Genomic DNA, 25937 nt, shown 5'->3' with positions numbered 1-25937 from the left:
TGGAGTCCTACTCTATTGCCCAGGCTGGAGTGTAGTGGCACGATCTGGGCTCACTGCAACCTTTGCCTCCCGGGTTCAAGCAATTCTTCTACCTCAGCCTCCCGAGTAGCGGGAACTATAGGCATGCGACACCACACCTGGCTAATTTTTGTGCTTTTAGTAGAGATGGGGTTTCACCATATTGGCCAGGCTGGTCTCGAACTCCTGACCTCATGATCTGGCTGTCTTGGCCTCCCAAAGTGCTGGAATTACAGGCATGAGCCACTGTACCCAGCCAATGTGTAGCTATAATAACCTTTCAAGGTCTTTCAGCTCAGTGGCTTCAAGCTGCAAAACATCTTTATATAAACACCAACAGTGCAAATGCATTAGGTTTTGTTTAACACCCAAACTTCTCAATACTCCCAATGATCAGAGACACCATCTTAACTCTTCTGATAAATAAAAGGAGGTGGCCAGAGAGGAACTTTATGGAAACAACTAGACACCCAGATATGTGTATGTGTATCAATGTGTTACCATCCACCCTCTCTCTTAGTAAGTCTTTCCTGACAATACACAATCACAGCATTTGCTTTTTCCCCTGAAATCTCCTGAGGCTTAACAGAGAAAAAACAGATTTTGGAGTCCTGCACTGATTCAAACTTGACCTTGCTATTTTCTATCTGTGCCACCTTGGCAAATTATTTGCCCTCTCTGAGTTTCATATACAAAACACTTGCATCCCCAGGTTGCAGTGAAGGATAAATTAAATGCAAAGCACTACATGGTAAGTTCACAATACATTTGAGCTCCATGCCTCTAAACTCCTAGAGCTTTTATCCTCTGTGCTTTGTTGACACGTTGAGTTTGTTCAGCCTTATGTACGTGGTTTGCATTTTATGCACTGTCCCTTATCCCAAGTCAGTTGAGAGCACCTTGAAGGTGGAGACCAGGTACGGGAATCTCTACTAATGCTTCACATGGTGTAAGGCATATATCAAATACCCAATAAATGAAGTTTGATTTAACAAACTCTTATGAACTTTCAACAAGCCTATTAATGATAAAGAAATTCTAACAGGATGTAAAAAAGGGAATGAACCAGTCATAAATAAGTGGGCTAATATATTACAGGATCTTCCATTAGTGGACCATTATATAGAAACTAAGATTATGTTTTTAAAGAATACTTAATGAGGTAGCTCGTGATATTTTTTTTTTAATGAAAGGGGTAGAATTTGTAATTGTCTACTCTGAATATGATTGATGTTGTATGTGAGACAAAAAGAGAAGACATGCAGGATATGTATAAAAATATTAGTATTGATCACATTAGAGCAGTGAGATTACTTTCTTATCATTCCTCTTTGTTCAAATGATGTACAATGAGCATGTATTACTGTACAATCAGGGGAAAAAGCCTAGCATTTTTTTTCTTATGGAGGATGGAGGGGATATTCCATTATAAAATGAATTTCCTAAGGATACTGCAAATCCTGCGTTAGGGAAATTGATCTTGATAGCCTTGCTCTCACAGCACCCCATCCCACATAGCACCAATGTGAGTTGTGTTATCCTATTGCATTAAATGTTCACCTCAGGGTTAAAGAGAAATAGAGAAATAAAGGATTTCCTGCAGGACTGGGCCACTTATTTATAAGTCCCTTGTCAGATGCCCTTGAGATTTCCAGGTCCTAAAAAGGGGCCTCCCTGCTTGTGCCATTACCAGGTAAGCAGAGAGTCTTGACCTCTTGTGTACTCTTTGACAATCCCTCAAAATACATAGTGAATGGCAGCAAGGGGGATGTCAGGAGCCCTCTCCCAGGCCAGAGGATGCTGACCTGCAGACTGTGTACCTGACAAGACAGCAAGTCTAATAAAGTGGCTCAGAGTCAAGACGGCATGTTGTCATTTGTGAGTTCTGCAACTTTGAGAAAACTGTTTAATTGTTCTGTCTTATTTGCAAAATGGGGGATAATAACTTCACCTCACTGTTAAAGACTGAATGTTTATGTCCTCCCCGAATTCATATGGTAAAATCCTGATCCCCCAAGTGATGATATTAAAAAGTGGGGTCTTTGGGAGGTGACTAGGTCATGAGGGTGGAGCCCTTGTGGGATTACTACCCTTATAAAAGGGACCCCTGCTGCTCTCTCCTTTTGGCCGTGTGAAGATACACTGAGAAGTTGACAGTTTGCATGGAAAAGACCCTCACCAGAACACAACTATATTGGTACCCTGATCTCAGACCTCAACCTCCAGAACTGTGAGAATAGATTTATGTTGTTTATAAGCCACCCAGTCTATGGTGCTTTGTTGTAGTAACCCAAACTGACCAAGATACCCACGAGGACATTGCAGATTGTGTCATCATGCTTGTCAAGCTCCTAACTTAACCCATGGAGGATAACCATTACTGTGACTCCTATTAGACCAGCATGGTTTCATGAAAGGAGCACAGGCTTTGACCTTGAGGACCCATGTTCAAAGCTCACTTCACCACTTAGCTGTGTGACAAAGGGTGTCACTTAACCTACCTAAGCATCAGTCTTCATATCTGCAAATGGGGCTTCTGATACCTACTTCCAAATGTGGCTATATAAGGAGTAATGACCATGTATAGAGTGAATGCAGTAGCCAACAGCAGTCAGGCAGGTAGCAAGAGTGAGTGAAACAGGCTGAATGTTACCAGCTGGAGAGAAGCCAAGCAGGGCAACTGTGATTCAACACCAGGCAACTATTACCATCCAGCAATTCAGAAGTGTGAGGCTCTTGTGTGATCTGATTTTTTAAGAAAAATAAAATACTTCAATTTTTATAGGAAATTCATCAGTTTTCAAGTGCTGGCAAATAATAAGAAACTTTTGAGTTAATGATGAAATGAGTTAACACTTTGGGAAGTGTTGAGAAGGCATGATTGGTTTTCAACTGTGAAAAGACATGCAATTTGTGTGGGGCTGGGAGGGGCAGAGTGATATGTTTTGGCTGTGAGTCCCCACTCAAATCTCATCTCGAATTGTAGCTCCCATAATTCCCATGTGTTGATGGCAGGACCTGGTGGGAAGTGATTGGATTATGGCAGTGGCTTCCTCCATGCTGTTCTTGTGATAGTGAGTGAGCTCTCACAAGATATGATGGTTTTATAAGGAGCTCTTCCCCCTTTGCTCACTCACTCTCTCTTGTCTGCCACCATATAAGACATGCCTTTGTTTCTCTCTCACCTTCCGCCATGATTGTAAATTTCCTGAGACCTCCACAGCCATGAGGAACTGTGAATCAATTAGACCTACGTCCTTCATAAATTCCCCAGTCTCAAGTATGTCTTTGTAGCAGTCTGAGGATGGACTAATACAATGGTAAAAAGTGATTTCTTGATTTCTTGCTTGGGATTTTTTCATTAATTCTATCCCACCAACATGTATGATAGAGGTTAGATATTAAGAATACAGATTACCATGATTAAACCTCTCAGAGTCAAAGAAGTCTAATGGGACAGTGAGGGGTATTTGACAACAACAGAAATTTGAAAGGAAATGCTGGAATGAAGCAAGAATCAGGTGTTTTTGGAACCCAGAGGGGGCAATCAAGCCTAACCAGAGGTGGGAAACATGTCTCAGAGGACATGAGAATCAAGCAGAGTTTTTAAAGATGAGTAGCTTTGGTTACATAAGAAGGTGGAGAATGGCATTCTAAGAGGATAAATATTTAAATACACATGAGGCATAAACATTTGGTGTATTCAGAAAATAGGAATCTAGGGTAGAGAGTTAATCAGGTCTAAGTGGGAAGGGAGTAAAATAAAACTGTAAGTTAAGCTGAGGCCAGGTTGTAAATTGCCTTGGCTGTTGTAGATGGTTTTTTCCCAAAAGTGATGGCTATCAGTTTCTTCCCTCCTGGTATGCACATGCCATTTACCCATCACAAGTGTAGTCTGTCCATCAGTGCCTTGAATCTGGGCTGACTTGTGGCTGCTTTGGTGGATAGCATGCAGAAGAGGTGCTTTAGTGCCAGTTCTAGGTGCTGGCAATTTCTCTTCCCTATGTTTTGGGATGCTGTCTCTTGCAACACCCCTTCTTAGAACTCAAACATTATACTATGATAACCTTATAGAGAGGCTATCAAAATGCACTTCAACAGTCAACAGCACTGGTTAAGCTCCTACCCAATAGCTAGCATAGTGAGGGCACCATCTACAATGTCCAGCCTAGTCAAGGCTCTGATGACCTCTCCCCCAGCTGGCATCTGACACTGTAAGGTGTAAATCACCTGGCAAAGAGCAGTGAACTCTCAGAAGGGTAACTGATAATAAGTGTTCTCTTGAGTTAATAAGTTTTGGATTGTTATACTATGCAGCAACAAATAACTGGAATAGGTGTTAGATAAATTGTTCTATGCATCATCTGTAATGATTGTGCAACAGTTTGAATGTGTCCCCCAAATTTCATGTATTGAAAACTGAACTCCCAAGTTTATGTGTTGATGGTATCTTGAGGTGGGGACATTGGGAGGTAATTAGTGTTAAATAAGGTCATCAGGGTGGAGTCCCTATGTTGAAACTAGTGGCTTTATAAGAAGAGAAAAAGTGATCTGAGCTGGCAAGCTTTTGCCCTCTTGCCATGTGATGCCCTCCACCATGTCACAATGCACCAAATGCTTGTACCATGCAATTGGACTTCCCAGCCTCCAGAACTGTGAGCTAAATAGACTTATTTTATTTACAAATAACTCATTCTGTGGTATTCTGATATAACAGAAAACAGACTAAGATTGTATATGTAAATGACTTTAATGAATTGATAAAAGAAAACCTAAAATGGTGAGGTGAGGGTGAGGGATGCACTGAAAGTTATCTTAAAAGCACACAAGTGGGAAAGCAATAAAGTATCTGTTTCCCTATGTTTTCATTAGTTCTGTTGCTATTACAGCACATATTTTTTAAAAAGTGAGAATGTTCTAGGAAGGCAATGTAATATTCTAGGAAAAAAACAAACAAAACCAGGCTTTGTAGTCAAGAAAGATCCAGATTAAAATCCCAACTGTGACATTCCTGATATAGGAGACCAGGGACAACTTACTTAATGGAGTAAGCAAATTTATGCCTACGTAGATGTCCTTTATGAAGCCAGAACACCCGTCCCAAGATACTGTCACTGTTGCATCTAGTTGGTTTCTTCTCTGTAGAATGCCCCTTGTTAATGAAGCCATCTTGCTCTGAAGGTCACAAATCCCTCATATACCTGGGGATGGTTCCCAATCAATGAAGTGTTGATATTGATACAGGTGCGGAAAGGCTGGACTGTAGCACAAGCAGGGATAACTCTTCAGTGAGGTCTACAAAGCCCTCACCTTGTGGATCAGGCCCAGGAAGCTGACTGTGGAGGCCCATAGCTTTCCTTAGTTCTTTCTCCTTCCCTATCCTGCTTCTCCCACTCTCATATATATATATATATATATATATATATATTTTTTTTTTCCTCCTGTAGAGCATTCCCTTAATAAACCTCATGTCCCTGAATCCCAGCTTTAGGCTCTGCTTCTAGAGATCTCAACCTAAGACACTTAACCTTTCTTTAGCTTCCCCCTTTCAAATCCCCTTCCCAGAATTCACAGAGATGATAAATTGAAATTGCCTGGCACTTAATAAACACTCAATAAATAATACCAGATGTCCTCTCTCATCTTTATCATTAGCACAAAGTGAAAAATATGAATAATGTTCTTTAAACATAAAAGATACTCTAGTGAATTTTCCTTACTCTGTATAGAAAAATAGGCAAGTGAGACATTGATTTTCAAAATGGTAATAATCATGCTTATGCTATGGAGTTATCACGAGGATTAATTGAAATAATGAGCCTTAAGTAGAGTTCTTTTGTGCAGAGCAAGCACTCAGTGACTGGAAGCTACTGCCTTTCTACTTGACTACAACCTCCAAGAACATCATTCAGTCTATCTTTTCATGTTGTATCCTTGGTTAGCACAGGGCTCAGCACAGAGAAGGCATTTCTGTGTTTGCTCAAGAAGCTGCAGTAAGCAAGGAAAGAAACAATGCTTTATAAAAGATGGCACAGGTTGTAGGACAGTTCTTCTGTGGCCTCGAACTGACCCATTTCTCTCCTTTTTCTTGCTCTTTGTTCTCAAGAATAACTGTAGCATGAGCTGGGAATGAAACATCCTGAGATAAGGGGTGACTGGCTGAAATAGCCTGAGCTCTGGTCCCAACCCATCCCCTCATAGAAACAGGATGCCCTTCAGTGCTTTAGTCCAGCGTGTCACATGACCTCAGGGTATAAAACCCAGGTCCGGCTGCTTTCCGGGGTCCCTCAGCTGTGGTGCAAATGGGGCTCTGCACCACAGCTGAGACTCCGTCTGCCCTGGGCAGCTTTTCTGAGCCTTGGGGACTATGTCCCATGATTCCTAGGCTTCTGTTGTTTCTTGCTGCCTGTCTGTAAGTAATAAACCTGCTCCGTGTAATTTGTTGCACATGAGTGTCTTCTGGCTCACTGGACTCAGACGAATTGGTAGCCAGCGCACAGTGAACTTACTTCACACAGGTTTTACGGTTCCACTTCATTTGGAGTCTGGACCATGAATCTAAGCTCAATACTTCTCATAATTGTGAGCAGATTGCTACACACGTACTCACACAAATAGCCAGATTCACTTGCTTTGGTCATTAACACAGTTTATTATTGGCACACTTATCAGTAAAGCATACATAAAATACAGCTGTTTTTAACACACGGAGCCACTGTGTCTTTACATGTGTGGGGGAACATATTAATATGCAAATGGAAAAATTAGTTCTCTTATAAAGTTTCACATAAATACACTGGAGTTGCCCAAAAACGAAAAGTCCCCATAGAAGAACCAGGTGAGAGCTTTACAAAATATCATACAAGAAATATACTATAAAAAGAAAGGATGGTCAACTCAGGTACAATTTAAAAACACACAAAAGTTTCAGGTTTATTAAACTTCCCACAAAACCAATGGATTACATGGCTTGAAAATATTTGGATCAACAGCAACTTTACAAATGCATAAATTCTTAAGGGTCCAATTGTCTTTCTTTACTTAAAAATCTGCCCTGGTGTCTTCGATGAAAAAAAATGACATTTCTTGTTTCAGCACTTGGGCTAAATTGAGTCGACTCAGGACTTAAGAACCAATTGACATCAGCTCGACCATAAATTACCTTGCTGGGCCCTCTTAGCTGTTGCCCAATGAAAGAAAACAAAGAAAAAAAAATAAAGGTACGTTTAAATTACTTTCCAAAGCTGATTTTTTTGTCTTTTCTTTTTTTACTGAAACAAGAAACTCTCAGATGCAAGTCAAAAAGCAGAAAATATTTTACAATATTAAAAAGTCATCTGTAGTTAGGTTCGGCATATTAATGAGATCCTGAGCACTGAGCATTTATGGACAATATGGCCTTCGTTTGATGCATAAAAAGGAAATTCAACACAAACACGTTGTTAAAACTGTGCCAGAAGATGCGCTAGAGTTTTCTCTCGTTTTAATTACAATCAGTGCCAGTATCTGTATTACCTGTGAAGGCCTCCAAGGAAGGGTCATGGAAGCTTATTTGGAATAATCCTCTCAATTAGAAAAAAAGAAAGAAGAAAGAAAATCAGATCATTGTGGTTTAGAAATAGATATTTGCATGGAAAAGTTTTTATCTCTTCTGTTTCCTCTCCTGTAAGTAAAGATCTGCAATCGTAATGATCACCCACGGGCCTATTGACAGTGGATTCTGGTGCCGATAATCTTATTGGGAAGCCTGGGGTGGGGGGTTTTCTGATTTGGTCTCTTGAGTGGCGGGAGGTTTACTGTTCCACGGGCTGTTGTTCCCCAGCGCGGGTGAATTGTTGAAGTCCTCCTCGTCGTCCATGCCGTTGGCCGCATCATATTGCGTGTTTTCTAATCTAGTGATTAGCCTTTCGTCCTCGTCCCCAAACTCACCTCCCATCAGAGTTGGCTCTCCTACCACCATCACATCCTGTGAACAGCAGCTGACATTATTACAGGGAAACCTTGGGAGAGAGAAGCTCAGCTTAAAATAACAGTGGGAGGAGTCGGGGAATCTAGGACAGACACACTCGTGTACTGTACAACGGGGTCAAGTCTCAATGTCGGGGGCCGAGATGCATATTTGATTTCTACAGGAAATAAACATCGCCTCCTGATGTGTAACAACCACGCGAGTTTATGTCCTTAGTGCGCAGCCTGACACTGGAGAACGAGCAATGCTAGCAATCTGCAGAAATAAAAAAATGTATTTTTCAAAATTAAAAAAATCCATGCTTTCAACTTGCCGACATTGGGGACTTTTGAGAGGACTGTGGAACCTTCTGCTGGGTGCTTCTCAATACCTCAAAAAATCTTCCACTTTTATTTAGGGCCTGTGAGTGGCTTTGGAAACTAGCAGTGACCAGAGACACACATAAGGTGCAATTCTGCAATATTCACACAACTCATTCCAAACGGTATTTTCTCTGTCCCAGGGATGATATACATTTTAATTGAAGACAGAATCTCTCTTTTCTCTACCCAGCCAGGCCCTTTTATGCAGCCAATATCCTTGACATTCTGCTACTTAATTATGGTAATTAATTTAGGTAAAGTTTTCGATAAAAACAATGTTCACACTGATTTGACAATTTGCATAGCTAATTAAGTCATTAGCAAAAACCTGCTGATTGCCAACAAGCCCTGAATTTACCATCTGTTATTTCATGGTGCCTGTCACCTATCACCACACAGGCAACCCTGCCACCCATCTGGGCAGTAAAGAGAACCAGTCTGTCCAGCTGGTGCCATAAAAGGAAGATGAAGAACGCTAATTATAATTACGTTGATGAAGCTGGTAGTCATCAGAGATGGAAGCGTGCAAGAAGAATCCATCTAATCACTCTTTTAAGTACAAATTGTCCTTCCATGCAAATAAGTAAGCCACCTACTGTAGCTGGGAGCATGGGGAGGCCACAGCTGGAGAGGCCCAGGGATGGGGAAGAAGAATGCACACATGGGGCAGAGCTCCAGCTTCTTTGCTCAAAGGGGTCCATATGGGGTTGATGAATGACCTTGGCATGGGACAGGACATCTGTCAGGTGGATTCTTCTGGGCAGGCTCTGAGCAATACTCCACTTAAAAGTGCAGTAACTTCAGGAAAGTGACCGACTGTGATCAGCCTCCACTGAGGCCAGAGAAAGTAGGGCTAGCCAGATGCTTTCGGAGATGAGAGGGTGGGGCTTCCAGTAGAAAGGCTAATTCTATAAAATGTTTTGACAACTGTGCAAAAATTCTTTTTACTAGAGCTTTGCCCAGAGAAGGTTTTCCTGGGGCAGTAGAATGGAATACTGCCTACCGTCGGGAGAAGGGCCAGTGGGATCTCTAAATCCCTTCTAGAATTTTCAACGTGCCCATTGAACAAATCCCTTAGTTATCCCCTAGTCTTTTACAATGGAAAACCTTGTTTTATCTATTTCTGCTCCCCACCATTCTTGAGTTAGGGGAGATAATTAATAGGTTTCCAAACTATGTTTTCTGACTAATTATTCTTGTGAATAGATAAAAATGATTTTAAAAAGAAATGTCCCAAATGGAGTAAGTGACTAAAATGTGAGCTTGGTAAACCCAGCAATAAAAATGCCAGGGGATATTCAGCTCTGTGCTTCCAAGATTTATTTATTTATTATGCAATGAAGAATCAGAAATGACAGTGACATGGAAGGAGACTCATGAAGACTGTTAAGGTGAGATACAAAGTAGATACTGTCCTGACTGGCAGAAAGGATGACAGGATTTTAGATGGAATATGGCCACCGCAGAGACGTGAATGGTATTTGGTTAGCTGGGCAGCTGCAATGTTACCTGTTGGGGGGTGTTCAGGATAAAAGAGTGCCACTGAGTTATAGGCAATTAGGAGATGACACTTACGATCAAGAACAAAGGGAGATGGAAAAATAGGGCTAGGTTGTACAGAGCATGACATGAGGGTTAATCTCATTTCATGACTTGTGTCCAGCACACTTGAAGGGCTTGGAAAACACATGCATAAGGCGTTGCAGGGCAGGAGACGGATGTTAGAACCAACCATATGGGTCTGCATTAGTATCGTGACTCCAAAGTCATCGAGAGAGGATGGGAGAGTATGAGGAAGCATAATTTGAAAGAGGAGGAGGAAAATAAAAAGCAGCCAACTTAAGCATGATATTAAAAGAAAAGCTCCCAACACTCCAAATGCATTCATTGAATTAGAAAACAACAGTCATTCAAGGAAAGTACTATGAACATAATGGTTTGAATCATTTCCAGTGGAGCCGACAGGCTTGTAATCTGTTTGTTGAATCTTTGTTCTAGGAGCAACTGGAAAAGATGTCTAGGCATAGGTGTTTTTAAATGTACTAAATTTCAAAGGGATGTCACATATGGTTTACTAATTATATAAAAAATCCCTAGCTAGATATGTAGTTGTGTGTGTGTGAGAGAGAGACAGCGTGTGTGTGTGTATGTGTATATGTGTGTGTGTGTGTACATAATTGACAAATGGCAAGTTAAGGGCTTCATATGCACATAGACAGTTAAGGCCACTTATAAATTTATGTGCACATTCCTATTGGTTCTTCTAAGCCTCTAGACTAGGATAGTGATTATCTGCTCTGGTAGTCTGGATTTGTCATTCTCACACAAAATAAGTAAAGCATGATGCGCATTCTAGGCTGCCTCTACTTAGGGGTTATTAGCAACATTTCCCCCCATTTTGTTAAAAATCCCCCCAACAAATGGCAGTGAGAGTACATTTCCTTCCCATCTCTATCCTGTGTGTCCACGAGAGGCAACAGCAAGCCATCTGAGAGAGGTCCATATGCCCTCAGCTCCCCACAAGGCCAACTTCTGCTCCTCGCTGGAAGCCCAGAGGCGCCACCAGCTCTCACCCACTTCACATCTTCTCACTAATCCCCCGTGCAAAGACCACCAACCTCTGAGGAGGACTGGAAGTGACTCCTTTCAGGGCCCCTCAATGCTTCTCCTTAAATTGGCCAGAAGGGGTCACTGCTGTTGAATGACACAGGTCTCCATCCCTCCCAGGGTTGAGGCTGCAGTTCGGGATCGCTCCTAGCCCCTGCTCATGGAGTGAGAAGCAGAATCCAAGGATTAAACCCTAGCCCTCGCCAGACACACACATCGCTGCCGCAGCAGCTACACAGACCACAGCTGTGGTCATAGTGGCACATGCCTTTGGACCAGACAGCGGATGCCTGCGGGTAGCATCTCTAGTTAACCAGTAGAATAGTGTTGATAACTCAGTAGACAGGGTTAAAAGATGTGGTCACCACAAGTCATCCAACGCTTATCATTTAATGTCTATTCAACTCCAGGACACATATGAATTTGTACATTTTCCTAATCTGGTTGTCCTTTCTGTCTTTCTGTGACATCGGACAATTTTACTTTATTAAAACATCTTTAACTGCATGGTGTGGAGATAGTGTGAAATTCAACTTTCACTTCCTAACGGTGCCTTGCTTTTAATCACACAAAATCCAAAGGGTCTCAACATGTTAAAAACCCTCTGGATACAGGCAATCTCCAGTAAAATACAGTTGTTGATTTGGAAGACAGGAGCATAACGGAGTACAGAAGCTATATCCTTTTTTTAAATGAAATTGAAATGATTGACTAGTCCATATGTGTCAAAATATATGACAGGTAAGTTGCTACTCTCAACTTCTACAACCATGTCAGATATCACTAATGGAAGGCCCACCAAACCCAGACTAGACCTTAGAATCCTCCTCAATACCATACTCTGAGGGCTGGCAGGAGAGAGAAAATGTCCTTGCCATCCCTAGATTAGACGGTGAGCTCTTCATGACAGGGCTTTGTTGTTGTTGTTTTTCACCTTGGTATTGCTGCTACCTGGCACAGTGTGGGCACACAGTAGGAGCTCAGAAAACATCTGTTAAACTGATTGGGATTCTTGCAGCTACAGTGCCTTTAAGTAGCTATGTTACCATTCCAGAATCCTCTGAGATGCACTTTTTTCCTATTTGCTAGAGGAAACTAACGAATGTTACTGCTTTTAACTCCAGGATTGGATAAATAAATGGGCTCCTGTGTACACTTTTTCAGCTGATTTATCTAAATCAGGCCATTTTCTCTATTCAAAATTTCACCAGGAGTGGGTATAACTTGATACTTTTTTAATAAAGAGACTCGGGTTTTCCTCTTTTAGCTTTTTCCCCCTGAGCTTCAGAGGTAAAAGGTGTAAAGCCTAGCTCACAAAGTGGAGGACCACCTGGAGACTGTTTTCATTATTTGAAGACTGCAATTTGTAACTTTGTAAAATGTAACATGGTACCTTCCATTTTAGGCTGGCCATTCTCCCCATGACCCCTTCTTTCTAATGCAATGGGAATGAAAAGTATACCCCCTGTCTGTGGGAGACAGGAGAAGAGAAACAATGGCCCAAGGAATCCTCAGGTACTGATGGGGTTGGTTTTGGCCAAAGAGAACTGACCAATGGAAAGTAAGTACAAGTGGGTGGAGGCAGATTTGAAATACACACTTGGAAGTAAGTGAGGAATCCCTGTGCAAAGGTCCACTCCCACATGGAAGCGATGGAACAGGATCAGAACAATAAGGGTAAGGATGAGAGCAAGAAGGGTGAGGGGGAAAAACGTGGGAAAGACGGAAAAGGTAAAATTGTACTAGTTGAGGGATGTAACAAGAAATAGGGCATCTTTGGAAAACAGAGTATCTAAAAGGTATCCACGAAGCACTAAGAAAATCTCAGGATTTGAATGATGGCCAAACACCTGGGGACAGGGTGGTATGACAGGGACAGCAGAGAAGGAACAGAAGCAGTTTAAAGGAGCTAAGGACTTAAAGGAGATAGTCTAATAAGGGGCTGGAGATGGGAGGGATTTAGGCAGAAGGGACAGAATTCACGAAGAATGAATAAGAGATGAAGAGAGTTCCTGTGCAGTTTTCACTATATGGGACTACCCTCAGCTGTCAGCTTTGGAATTCAAAGAAGTCCCCTTCCTGATGGCCTTTGTCAAGATCAAGAAATGAAAGAAAGGGGCCAAGGGTTCGAGAGAGTTGAGACCAAACCAGAGGCTGATCCTCCCCCTTAACTAATGAAAAGGGCTAAGAGAGAGCTTCACTGAGCTGCATTTTTAGTGGCTGCCGGTTAATTACCTGAGTCTTAAAATAAGAGAGGACGCCCATGTTGGGGAAGGCCCAGTTGAATTACAATATGGGACTGAGCCGCTGGGAGCTAGTTTCCAGTGGAGCACAGGGTCTCCAATGATGGTGCTGAGAGGCCCTAATATGCCACCAGGCATGCTGCTAAGTGATATTTTAATTAAACCTTAAGTGACATATCTCCTGTCTGTGACTCTGATGGCTTTTTAATTCAGGTCCCATTGCAGCACGACTCTTAATATTCCTTTCTAATTCCCAGTTTGCAGGGGAAGGTTTCCATGGCAGAGTTCCTCCCTCCCATCCCAACCTCTGTCCCTGTCTTTCCTCCCTCCCCCACCTCCAATCTACCCAGGATTTTTTTTTTTTTTTTTTTTTTTCCAGTGAAAAGAGACTTTAATTTGGGCCCTCTGAGTAGGAAGCAGGCGGTTAGGATTTTGGGCCTAAGAGGAAAGCGAGACTTACAGGTACCTGACTGGACAGACTCAGGTTTGCGGCTGTGGTCTTCTTCTTGCTGCCAGTGCTGTTTGCATTGTTCCCAGCGCTACTGTTGGAAGTGCTGCTGGTGGAATTTTTCCTTTTTCTCCGTTTGGTTGTTGGTTGCCTTGTGGGTTCTGCTGCAATATGGAAAAGGGAAGAGGGATCAGTTCTAGGGCAAAAGCAACAAGGCAATCATCAGTATGGTTCCTCTAAGGAAGCTGTCTTTGTAAACTTAAGAGTAGAATATTTAAACCATTTTCCACTTCTTATAGCTTTAGAAAGAATAAAAGGAGAAAACTGTAGATGTATTTTTAGCACAAAATATGTGACACTCTTTTCTTTGTATGTAGATCAAATAATTTTTATTTAATTGTTCTAATGATATATATTTAATTTTGAAAAATATTTTTTAGGGGTGTAACTACAAGTACCACTTTCTTAATTGGATTTAAAATATTTTGCCATTAGAAAATTTGGGAAACTTTTTTCCTCTGGTGTATCTTCTCTTTAAAACAAAGAGAGGACTCCTGGGATCCCTAGGGTACCTCCAAGGTACAAGTGAAGTAGGAACTTTAGATAGCCAAATTCGTGAGCCAGTGTGCAACAGCAGCATCTACTGGTAAAATGTTATATTGCAGCCCACCTCTATTATACCTTTATAGAATTCTGAAGTAAAGTCAGTTCCATCAGCTGTGGATGTGGAGCTTAGGGATTCCCAAGTTCAGAAGGAATACCCATGGTTTGGGCCCTGCTGTCTAATGAATGCTATTAATTCCAAAATTGCTAGAAAAAAATATGTCTGAGTATATGGTATAGCCAGTATATTACTGAGGGGAAACTAGACCTCTTAAAGAAAGGCCTATTCAGAAATAGAGAAAAATATTTTGGACTTGAAGGATGGGGCAACATTTTAATGGAAATATAGAGACCCAAGGTAAAGTGTGGTAAGATAAATATTCTTTCTTTATTTGTTCGTTACTTATAAGGTATAGAACATTATGCAATGCCTGTCACTATTCTTAATGTTTCCAATGCACTATTTTATATTTAAAAAATCCTATTATTTAGGAACTATTATTTTAATCTTTATTTCATAAATGAGAAAGTTTCAGAAGCCTTCTCCTGCCAGTTACTGAATAAGTTGGAAATGGCAAGTAAGAACATCCTTTTTGCTAACTCTATTTTAGACCTGACTGTGATGGAGAGAAGGCAACTCAGGGCCACACTGGAACCAAATAAGAGGGCCTTGTAAAATTTTCTTAAAACACCTATGCTGGTCGGGTGCCATGGCTCACGCTTATAATCCTAGCATTTTGGGAGGACGAGGCTAGTGGATTGTTTGAGCCCTGGAATTCGAGACCAACTTGGGCAACATGGTGAAACCCCATCTGCACAAAATACATACAAATTAGCCAGGTGTGGTGATACGCACCGGGGTCCCAGATACTCTTGAGACTGAGGTGTGAGAATCACCTGAGCCTGGAAGTTGAGGCTGCAGTAAGCTATGATTGTGCCACTGCAGTCCAGCCTGGGTGACAGAGCAAGACCATGTCTCAAAAACAAAGCAAAGCAAGACAAAATAAAACAAAAACAAACAAACAAAAAAAACCACCTATGCCACTTCTGATGGACAATGGGAAGGATCTTCCTCTAAGGCTCATTTCAAAGACCACTTAGTCCAAAGAGTATCCCTGACTTCTGACTTTTGACTTTTCTACTTATCTACTATTTTTTTTTTATCGTTCGTAAATATTTTGTCTCTTATGCTTAAAGATTTTCATCAAATGGTCTATCATTTTCCTCCATCGAGTTCTGGGTGCTTGTTCTGAAGGATGAGAGGAACAGGATATAGAACTGTTCCAGGTCATGGAGTTGAATAAAGGGCTGAGGAGAACATTCTAAAGTCCAGCAGATACTCAGGCCCACTGCTGACAAGCATCTTCTTTCTTTGACCTTAAGAGTATAAATTTGGTACTTTTTTTATTTGTAATTTGACATGACAATGGGGCAAATGTACCTAAAATGCAAACTCTGGACTATTCCCATTAACAGTAGGTGGCTGTGGTAGTAAAGTAATGGACTTTGGAGACATAAAAACCTTTTTGTGACACAGTCCTCCTTCATTTGTTAGCCATGAGACTGGCTATGTCAAATTACTACCCTAAGTCTCAGAGCACACTATATAAAATGGAGATAATATATTTAAAGTTATGGTAAGGAGTCAATATTTTTGCATATTTTATTCAGTGTTGTAACTCCTAGTGGCTAGAACCATGTCTGGACCCTAGTAAAACTCAATAAATAATTACTGAATGAATGAAGGAATTAATGAATAATATATTAATTATATACGCCTATGTTAGAAAATATAGGTGCTCAAAGCATTTGCTGAGTGGATTGCTTTTTTTCTGTAAAGCCTTATTAGCATTAAAAGAAAAAATAAAGCCAATTTAAGCACATTTAATATATTTGGAAAATAATATTCCAAAAGTCTAAAATTCCCATAAGATGGGGATGTAACTATTCTACATAAAATAACACTTATTTTCTCAGCTTTCTAAATATGTACTTGATTAAATTTGCTATATTCATTTTATGTAAAACCCCTGGCCAATTACCAGCCGAAGGTGACCATTATATTTTGTGATTCAGAAAGCTATGTGCCTCGTGTTAATAATTACTCTTTATAAAAATAATTTTTAGCGAACGGATACGTTTTGCTTTTATGATCAATGAGGCTCAACACGCCTGGGAGTGAAAGTGTATTAGATAGGAAGACAATTAATGATGACTTGAAGCGGTAATTTCAGAACCCCAGCAGGAGACTGTAGTATCTAAACTGCATTCTAGGGAAGTGAGGGAAATGGAATGGCTTATGTATTCTCTTCATTTTTAGAACTTTTGATACAATATACCTTTAAAAATAGAGCAAACTTCATTTTTCCTTCATTCCTTTCCTCCTTTCTTCCTTCATTCCTTTGTTCTTTCTTCCTTCCTTCTTTACATCCCTTTTTTTCTCATTTCCTTCCTCCTTATCTTCCCTTTCTTCCTTCTTTTTCATAATTTCTACCATTCTTAAAAAAACAAAAAACCTAAAACATTAGGCTGTGAAAAGCCAGCAATCTGGCTCAGTGGAAGAACCACTAGCTTGGGAGACAGGGACCCCCGGCTCTCATCTGAACTTTGCCAATGACCTTCTTGATGACCTTGAACACGTCATTTTACCTCTCTGAGTTGCAGGTCCTAATCTGGTAAGCAAGGAGACTGTAGATAATTCTTAAGGATGTTCACATGTCACAAATTCATTGTCTCTATGTCCACAACCATGGTCAGAATATCCCTAATAAGCTACTTGTCCTGTTACATTAATGATCACCTTCCTCCTTTTCACATCGCTTCATCCCTGGAAGACACCTCTGAAAACGAATTTAGAGAAGGAGCGAAGAATGAGGGTGTACCTGGCGGAGCCACCATCCGCTGCCACTTCTGAAACAAGCAGGTCTTCAGGCAGTCTCGGGGACTGAGATTGTAAGTTTTATGTCTCGACATCAGTTCCTGCATTGGCTCCAATATTACACACAACTGCAAGAAGTTCAAAGACATTGGCATTTCACTACTTTATAATACTAATTACAATAGATAATGTTAACAGCTGGAATCAAGTAGACAGCTTTGAGGATACTTTTATTTTCCTGGTTTTGATTTTCTTTGTATAAATGTGAGGAAAAATAAATATTACAAAAACTTGACTATATCTACTTAATTATCAATTATAATATGATATTACAGCTGAATGTGATTCACACAGATACACACATAGACACACACACACACAAACACACACACACTTGTACAGACAATGGGGTGGATATATGTAGCTCTATTCTGAATTCAAATAACTCTCTCTGGTTAAAAAAACAAAACAAAACAAAAATGAACAAACAAACAAAAAACCCTCTTCTTTCAGCATGCTTCGATTTCTACTCTGGTTTCTGTTCCTGTTTGTATAAGCACACGCTGTGAGTTACAATGCTAGTTTATGCAGATTGGTAGTGAAATTCATCTTTTAAACTGGAGAACAGAGTGGAAACTACAGACACTTTTTGATCTTAACTCTTAGAAAGGTGGATGGTGAATGCTATTTTATTTTTATTCATGTACTCATCTGTATTTTATACATGATGATACTGTAAATAACATATGTCAACATTCAATGTGGGAGGATTTTTTTGTGGTTCTGCATACAGCCACCTTGTTCCTTCCTTTGGTTAGATTTTTTTCAGCCTTACTTTAGTCTAAGACGTCTGATAACAAAGATTAATGAGGAAAACAAGACGATAAAACCATGTAGGATTGCCTTGTACTTTTCCGAATTACTTCTCAACAGGAAGCTTATCAGAATACCACTGCATTGACAGTACTATACCTATGAGGACAGAGACCACAATTTGGAATTGTACATTGATCACTATTGCAATTACAATGATATAAATATTGGCCATGCACCTTCTTCTGCGAAAAAGCATCACCTTATTATGAAAGACAGATTGCAGTCTTCAGCGTCATCAGCCTACCTTCCTTTTTAGCCTCTCTTCTTATGCCATCCCTCATCTTGAACATGTCCCTAGAGGCCACTCTGCTTTTGGTCCTCTGAGCTCTCTCTACCTGAAATTCTTCTCTCCCCTTCTCTTGGAGAATACTCACTCATCCTTGAAGACATAGTTACTTCTTCTGTTAAGCCTTCCTGCCAGATGTGCACCTGTCCCCACACAGGCTGAGCTGGGTGCCTCTCTTCAGTTCTCCACAGCACCCAGCTCCTTCTGCTGTATGGACTCACTCATTCATGCTATGAAACCATCTGCTTCTAAGTCTGCCTTTACCACTAGGCCATGAATTCTTCAAAGGCTGAGACTATGCCTTTTATCTCTGTGTTCCTAGTTTAACTCAAATGAGTAGATGCATTTAAAGAGTGAATCTTAGAAAGTCTGGGGGATCTTCCTATGCTGACGTTTCTCGAAGTGTGGTCTAAGAAACATTTCCATCAGAATCAAATGGGCTGACTGTTAAAAATTCAGATTTCGGGGCTATGCCACTTCTGTTTCACTGGGTCTTGAGGTGGGGTTCCAAATCTACATACTCCTCTTGGGGCTCAGAAAACGATGCCCCCAAGTGAAGGCCTGTGTATGAAGCAAAGTTTGTCTTTTACTTTCTCCTGCCCTACTGTCTCCTGCCCCTTATTCTCCCCCACAGCAAGCCATATAAACTAGAATGCCTCTTCCCCAAGGAAAGTCATAGAAACCAGAACCCATGCCTGCTAAAGGTAGACATAAAATCTAAACATATTATTCTAACTTCCCCCTGCCTTTCTGTGTAAGAGCTGACCATAAAGAAATTCTGTGATCTGCTTTGGAAGTAGGTCATACGATCCCCATTCCAGCAAGGATCCTGTCCCATACCCAGGGGGAAGAAGTGCTGAGTGGAGAGACAAAGAAGAATCTGAACAGACAGGCTTTGCTAGGTTTCCCTACTCAGTTATTCCCATTAGAGAGTACTATACCTGCATTGAGAGTACTATACCTGAGTACTATACCTATACATTGAGAGTAATATACTGTGACCATTAGGTCATACTCTTTTTGTGCAATCACAGCCCATCACAATTGTGCATTCCTCATGTAGCCTAAACATAAAAATGAATCATTTTTCCTGTATCTTTGGGTCTTCATTCTGAAGTCTCCTGTGTCATGTAAAACTTTGCTTCAATAAATATGTTATACTTTTCTCTTGTTAATTTGTCTTTTGTTATAGGAGTGACCCTTACGATAGGTAAGAAAAGGAATCACATTTTTGTATCCCTATGCCCTCACATAATTCTGACAAACACGACTAGAATTTGCGGTCCACTAACCTATATATCCAGGGCTTTCAAATAGATAATAGAGACAGCAAGACATGCACAAACCCCAGTGGTGTCCAGTTCTAAGTCCATTCTCTTCTCACTTCTTCCCATTTTCTCAAGTTCTCTTCTTTCCTTCTTAAGTCTAAGGATAATAATTATCTTTACCTAGAAAGATTCTTCAGTTGTTTGTACCTATTACTGACCTAAGCTTGCTTAACCCACTCGCCCCATTTAAGGGTCAGCTGCACTTTTCTTGCATTTGCAATTTCTCTGGAAGACAATAAGATTTCAAAGCCTGAACAACACAAGGATTATGCACATCAAAGGGACCAAGACACCAACCCTACTAAACCAGGCTGAAAAGTAATGAGACCTGGGTTAGTAATGTTGGGTCTTCAGTCTTGCTTACTTTGATGTCCTTTTTGAAGTCTAAAGTGTTAATATGGAAAAACCTGTGAAAAAGGCAAGGTTACTATACAGCTAACTCCATATTACAACATCATGAAGACTCTATGTGTGCATTCCTCTGTTAAGAATTCCTTGCTGATCTCACTACAGGGTATATCCTCAAATGAAAACAAATCCTTCTACCAAAAGGACACTTTCACTCATGTTCATTGCAGTACCACTCACAATAGCGACAACATGGAATCAAGCCCATCAGTGGTGGACTGGATAAAGAAAATGTCGTACACACTCACCATAGAATACTACACAGTCACGAAAAAGAACAAAATCATGTTCTCTGTAACAACATGGATGCAGCTGGAGTCCATTATCCTAAGTGACTTAACACAAAAACAGAAAACCAAATACTGCATATTCTCACTTATAAGAGAGAGCTAAACATTGGGTACATATGGGCACAAAGATGGGAACAGTGACACTGGGCACTCCAAAAGCAGGAGGGAACGTTGAAAAACTACCTATCAGGTAGTAAGTTCACTATTTGAGTGACAGTATCAATAGAAGCCCAAACCTCAGCATCACGTAACATGCCCGTGTAACAAACCTGCACATGTACCTAAGTTACAGACTACTTCATTGCCTTTCCAAGCCATTAATGCTCACCAGACCAAAAGGAGTGAAAGATTCCACAATTATCTATGCAAGTAGATTTAAGAGTGGGTCATCCCTCAAAGAAGTACCACTGCTAGATCCACACAGGGTCAGAAGATATTTGCTTCTATTATTAAGCAAGAATGGTAAGAAAAACTTCAGAGAAATCCTAAAGACTGGGAAACATTTTACAGTATATTTTTTAGTATTTAAAACAGTTAAAAATGTTTTCAACATTTTCAAATTATTTACATTTGGTTCATTTACCACTCATTGTAAATGAGCTTACACTGGAGATAAAATACATGGGTGGAGTGGAACAAACATGGATTTACAAGCTAAGAAGTCTAGGTATGGATTTTGACTGTCACTAGGTATGCATCCTTAGGTAAGTTATTTAAAAACACTGGGTTTCAGTTTTACCTGCAAAACAATACCCATCTTATATACTGTTGTGAGAATTTGAGTTAATATGTCTAATGCATGACTATTTAATAATCTGTAGATATTATGATTATATATTAGCAAGCATGCATAGGTTGCAACACAAACTACATTTCTATTACTTTACATCAACAAACATTTACTGAGCTTCCTCCTAAGTATCAAGCATTCTGCTTGGTGCTGGGGACACAAAAATGAGAATAACACAATCTCTGCCCTTAGAGGTAATCCTTAAAATTGCTTTAAGTATATTAATAAAACTATCCTGCCTTAGGAAATCACATTCTTCCAAAGCAAGTATTTTTCATTGTACGACAAGGTAGATGGTGGGGGTGACCCGTTTGGACCTAGAAAGGACTATTAGCATTGGGCATGCTATGAAATGGGAGGGTTACACTTATTGTGAGGACTCTTGAGCTCACTGTCTTTTCCTTTTTTGCAGTGACTTTCCTCTCTGGGCTTTCAGCAACATTTCTTTTTCAGGTGCTAATCCTCAAAATTCATCCCTTTCCCTTTAATGTAAAAATATCTTTCCATCACTGTAACCCACCCCAAAGGAGCTTGCATCTCTGAATGCTAATCAAGAATCCCCAAAGTCATTTTTCTTCCAGTGGAGAGTCTGGGGCTGGAGAGGCAGCCCTCCCCTTATTCATGTATGCAAATGAGGTTTCTTCTCTGCTGCAAGCATGCAATGGCTTTGCTGGGCTGTGTGCTGTAGGTGGCAGAACTAACTCAGATAAGAGCCTGTCTTCTTTGGCAGTAAGCCAGCGCATCTTGGCAACAGCAAAGGCCTGGGGCATTATGAAATGAAATCAGGAAGCAGGTTTGGGGAGTGGGTTCCCTTAGTCGCTAGTCAAATCTTTTGGGAGCTGCCATTCCTACTCTCCCTGAGGTCTGAGACCCTCATGAGAATCCGGTGAAGGCTATGCAGCCTGTCTTTCAAATTTTGTACAAAATTTCTGGTAGTTGTTGAATCCTCTATAGTCCCTTCCATCGACTCTAGGAAGAGTCCCCTGTTTGTAATAAGTATGAGCCAGGTTACAAGATATATGCCTTTTCCTCATTACCCCACTCCATATACACACACACAAAATCACCAGGCAAATGCACATTGTGGAACTGAGCATAATAACACATGGTCCTTTGATGTTGAAAAAATTAATCTGCACAGCCAGGACAGCTACAAAGTGCCCACTGGACTTTTTCCCTTTGCCTAAAATGAGAGGCCACAGACAACATGTTTGCAACATCTGCAGCAGCCTGCATGCAGGCTTGCACTTTTGTTTGGTCTCTTCTTGGGGTAGTACCAGAGTGAAGAATACCATGAGTAATCCCAGGACACTGTGGAAAGGGAAGGGATCAGCAAGGCCCGTGATCACTCTTTAAATATAAAACCCATAAACATGGGGTCCCTGTCAAGTCCAGATAAGATCCCTAAGAAAGCCATTGTTCATCCTGGCAAAGTTCCAAGGACATCTTTTTGCAGATTTAGTGAATGTTTTAGGCTGAGCTTGCTCCCCTATGCTTCTGACCTCTTTTTTTCTGAGATTCTGACCCCAAGACTGACCCTTTGGTATGAAACTTTGTAATCACAACAGGAACTTGATGAATGAGTGGATGGATGGATGGATGGAGGGATAATAGATAGCTTGGCCAGATTTATAGCAAGGAGTCATTTGTTAATGGCAGACAAATCAGGCATGGTCCTGTGTACTCTGAAGTGATGAATTTGTTCATTTGATAAATAAATGATTGTCTCCTGCATGCAAAATGCTTTGCACAATGTATATGTATGTCCTGGTCAGGCAGGAAGCTCTTAGCTCAGTCCCAGGATTCCTGCCTTTTCATATTAACAGAGGGCCTAACAAATGTAGACAGTGCAGTGTTTTGCTCTTGTTTTGCTTTTCATTTGACAGCTCTCCTGGAGAAATTCAATTCTTTTCACTGCACACTCATACCCATTCTTCTGGGGCATCTCATTGCCTGAATCTCGGGAACAGGTGGTGCTTGTCAGATTTGGCTGTGAACTACAAAGCAGTATTTGATTATCTCCCAACGTAGGCTCTGTCTACCATCAATATTTTAATTCCATCTTTTTTGTGTGACATCCTATGACCTTGAACCTTCTACTCTTTGTATGCAGGTCTCTTCAGAGTTGCTAGGTGAACGCGCTGCTCGGACCTTTGCTTGCGTTGTTTTTCTTGCTTAAAAGGCCTTCTCTCCTCTTTCCCAGTCATCTTAACTAGGATTTGGCCAACTATGACCTGTGGACTAAATATCCATGCTTACTTACTGTCTATAGCTGCTTTTGTGCTACAGCAAAGCTCAGTAACTGGACAGCCTACACGTTAAAAAATACTCACTATCTTGTCCTTCACAGAAAGTTTGTTGATGCTTGAACTAAATCAGTACTATTCCAAGGAGGTGGCTGCAAATGACGTGTTACATCTCCATAATAGGATAAAGAGCTTGAGGCCGAGCATGTTCAATTCACTGCTTCCTTTATTGAGAAAGTTTTGCATTAAAAAGGTATCAGATCAACTAAACTATATTCCCAGTGACATAGCTGAGTTATATTCTGGAGACAGCTCCTTTACTTGTTGCGAACCACTCGCCCACACTAAGTCACACTATCTGAACCATTTAAGGTCCTCCAAGGTCCAGCTCAAATCCCACCTCTGTCTCCAACCATCCTATCCTGCAAGGGACTCTTTTGCTTCTATAGCACTTATCATGAATCTTTGCACATCCCAGTGTTTATATTTGCATTAGAAATTTTCCTTTCTTGTAGCCTTGTTCACCTCTTATCTACAGCAAGCTAGGTTTTACTTTTCTTTTCATTTAACATGGCATTAGGTATACTCAAATATTTGTTGACTCATAACTTAATAATATCTACAGAATGCCTAGTCTATGTCTATCCCTGGAGTATGTGCCTTATATTATTATATCATTAACCCTCACTCCCACCTTTTGGCCCACTTTTACAGGTGAGAAAACTCATACTCAAACCCATTAAATCATCCAGAAGTAGTGATAAAGAATGTGGTTCCTACAGTGTATCCAAGGCAATACAGCTATGTGAAGGGCAGAGAAGAGGTTCAGTCAAGTTTCTCTGACTTCAACCCTGTACTATTAACTCCTAAGTGCTATGCTGCCTACCTCTCTGAATATCAGTGGCTTAAATGACTTCTAAGATACCAAGTTCAAAGCTTTTCACTGTTTTTGAGTTTCTCTTTGCAAATGGTGTTGATCCACAGAGCTAACACATGGCAAACTTGGGGATTTGAACCCAGATGAATCTGGTTCCAAAACCTACACAGAGAGGTAGGTGATGCAAAAGGGTGTAGGTTTTGGAAGCAGATTCATCTGGGTTCAAATCCTCCAAGTCTGCCATTGTCTAGCTATGTGTTCTTTGTCAAGAATTTTAGCTTCTCAGAATCTCAGTTTCCTCATCTAGAAAATGGGGATAATACTATTATCTCTGACAGTTTGAAACAAAGTAAGTAAGCCCTTAATACAAAAGCCTGGAACTAGGTCAGCACTCAAAAGATGAACACTGTTGTGATGAGAAGTGCTGTGGCCTTAAAGGCCAGCCCCACTGAGCCAGGAGCTCAATGTGTTATGGGACTGAGAAGCTTCTTTGGGAAGTAAGTCATGTGGTCTCTGCAAGTCTTAGGGTCACTAGATACAATGAATGCCCCAAAGAGTAGTAATCAGGGCCAATGGTACATGGCATTTTAGTAGCTAACGTCTCTGATAATAACCCATATTTAGAATTCAGTGATAAATACCAAATGTTCAATTCCACATGCCAGGTTTTTTCGCCCTCCCCTCCCCGCCGCCCCGCCACCAGTAATTTACTCCTCTGGCTAAATCTGTACTAGAAAGACCTCAGATGATGGGGGTCGTGGGGGGAGATTAAGAAACAAACTCTTATCTAAGAGTGAAGGAGTCTCTCCTAATTAGGAAACACATAATGAAAAGATAATATATGGAATCAAAAAGAAAAAAAAAATCAAATAATCCCCACCAAGAAGCAGATAAGAATGAATAACAGGCATCCACATGACTAAACTCACTCTGCTCTGAAGAAGAAAAACAAGGGATAGAGGAAACACTTTCCCTTAGAAGCGATGCAATTCCAAAACATCAGATTATGATTCAGGTTTATTTCCTGATAGGATTAAAGATAGATTGGTTGTCAAATTCAAAACATCCTCCTTTTTATCTGAAGATTCAACGGGGGGATGTGTTGCCTTTTCTCAGTTTGTTTGCAAATTGATTACTCATGAAAGTTATCGCATCCAACCCTGGAGACAGGGAGTCCCTCTGTTCTCAGCCAGAGGAGAGTGGCAGCAGCTGTCACTCCAGTCTTGAAGGGACCATATTTCTTCCAGAGTGATCTTCCCTGATTTCACTTTTGAGACTTTCGGGAAGGAGGCCATTGACTGCTTTTCAGACCCACCCAGGGGAGAAGTGCTTGGACTGTTTTCCTATCCTGGGGCAGCCCCGTCAGACTAGCCAAGCTCATGATTTCTGCTGCACCCGTTAGGCCCATGAAGAGACCATTCAAAGCCCCTTCTGTTCTTTTCTTTACCTCTGATGCTACAGCCATCATTTCTCTGCCATATCTTCCTGCATGGGCACGCCCTTCCACAATGCTCAGGTTATTTGCCTCTTTGCTCTTAGACCTGCCCCTTCCTTCCAGCTCTGCATGGCAGGAGACAAGCCCCTGCACGTGATTTCCCAGCTGTCTTTGCCAGCTGGCTTCAGGAGAGGTTTGGCCAGTTGGAGGTACCCAGGGAGATTAGATAGAAGCAGGTTGTGTTAGTTTCTTAGGACTGCCATATCCTGGTAC

General features: G+C 40.9%; 1 protein-coding gene across 10 annotated transcripts in view; it reads right to left on the bottom strand.

Moving 5' to 3' along the window:
* Nucleotides 1-6650: 6650 nt before the first annotated feature.
* Nucleotides 6651-25937, bottom strand: part of LDB2 (LIM domain binding 2) — a 394374-nt gene continuing 375087 nt past the window's right edge. Inside the window, exons 6-9 of one of the 10 annotated variants that reach the window (XM_008017815.3) lie at nt 17133-17256; nt 13660-13811; nt 10968-11110; nt 6651-7984 (exon numbers count right to left, since the gene is read on the bottom strand). In XM_008017815.3, coding sequence (XP_008016006.1) covers nt 11006-11110; nt 13660-13811; nt 17133-17256 — 381 coding nt within the window. In that variant the 3' untranslated portion in view covers nt 6651-7984; nt 10968-11005. Of the gene's footprint in view, nt 8243-10967; nt 11111-13659; nt 13812-17132; nt 17257-25937 lie in introns of all 10 variants that reach the window. The other 9 variants (XM_008017817.3, XM_008017816.3, XM_008017818.3 and 6 more) reach the window with 9 other exon arrangements.

The sequence above is a fragment of the Chlorocebus sabaeus genome, chromosome 27 (assembly GCF_047675955.1).
Source record: "Chlorocebus sabaeus isolate Y175 chromosome 27, mChlSab1.0.hap1, whole genome shotgun sequence".
NCBI classification, from domain to species: Eukaryota; Metazoa; Chordata; class Mammalia; order Primates; family Cercopithecidae; genus Chlorocebus; species Chlorocebus sabaeus.
The sequence above is the reverse complement of the archived record's forward strand: the minus strand, read 5'-3'. Positions and strand labels throughout refer to the sequence as shown.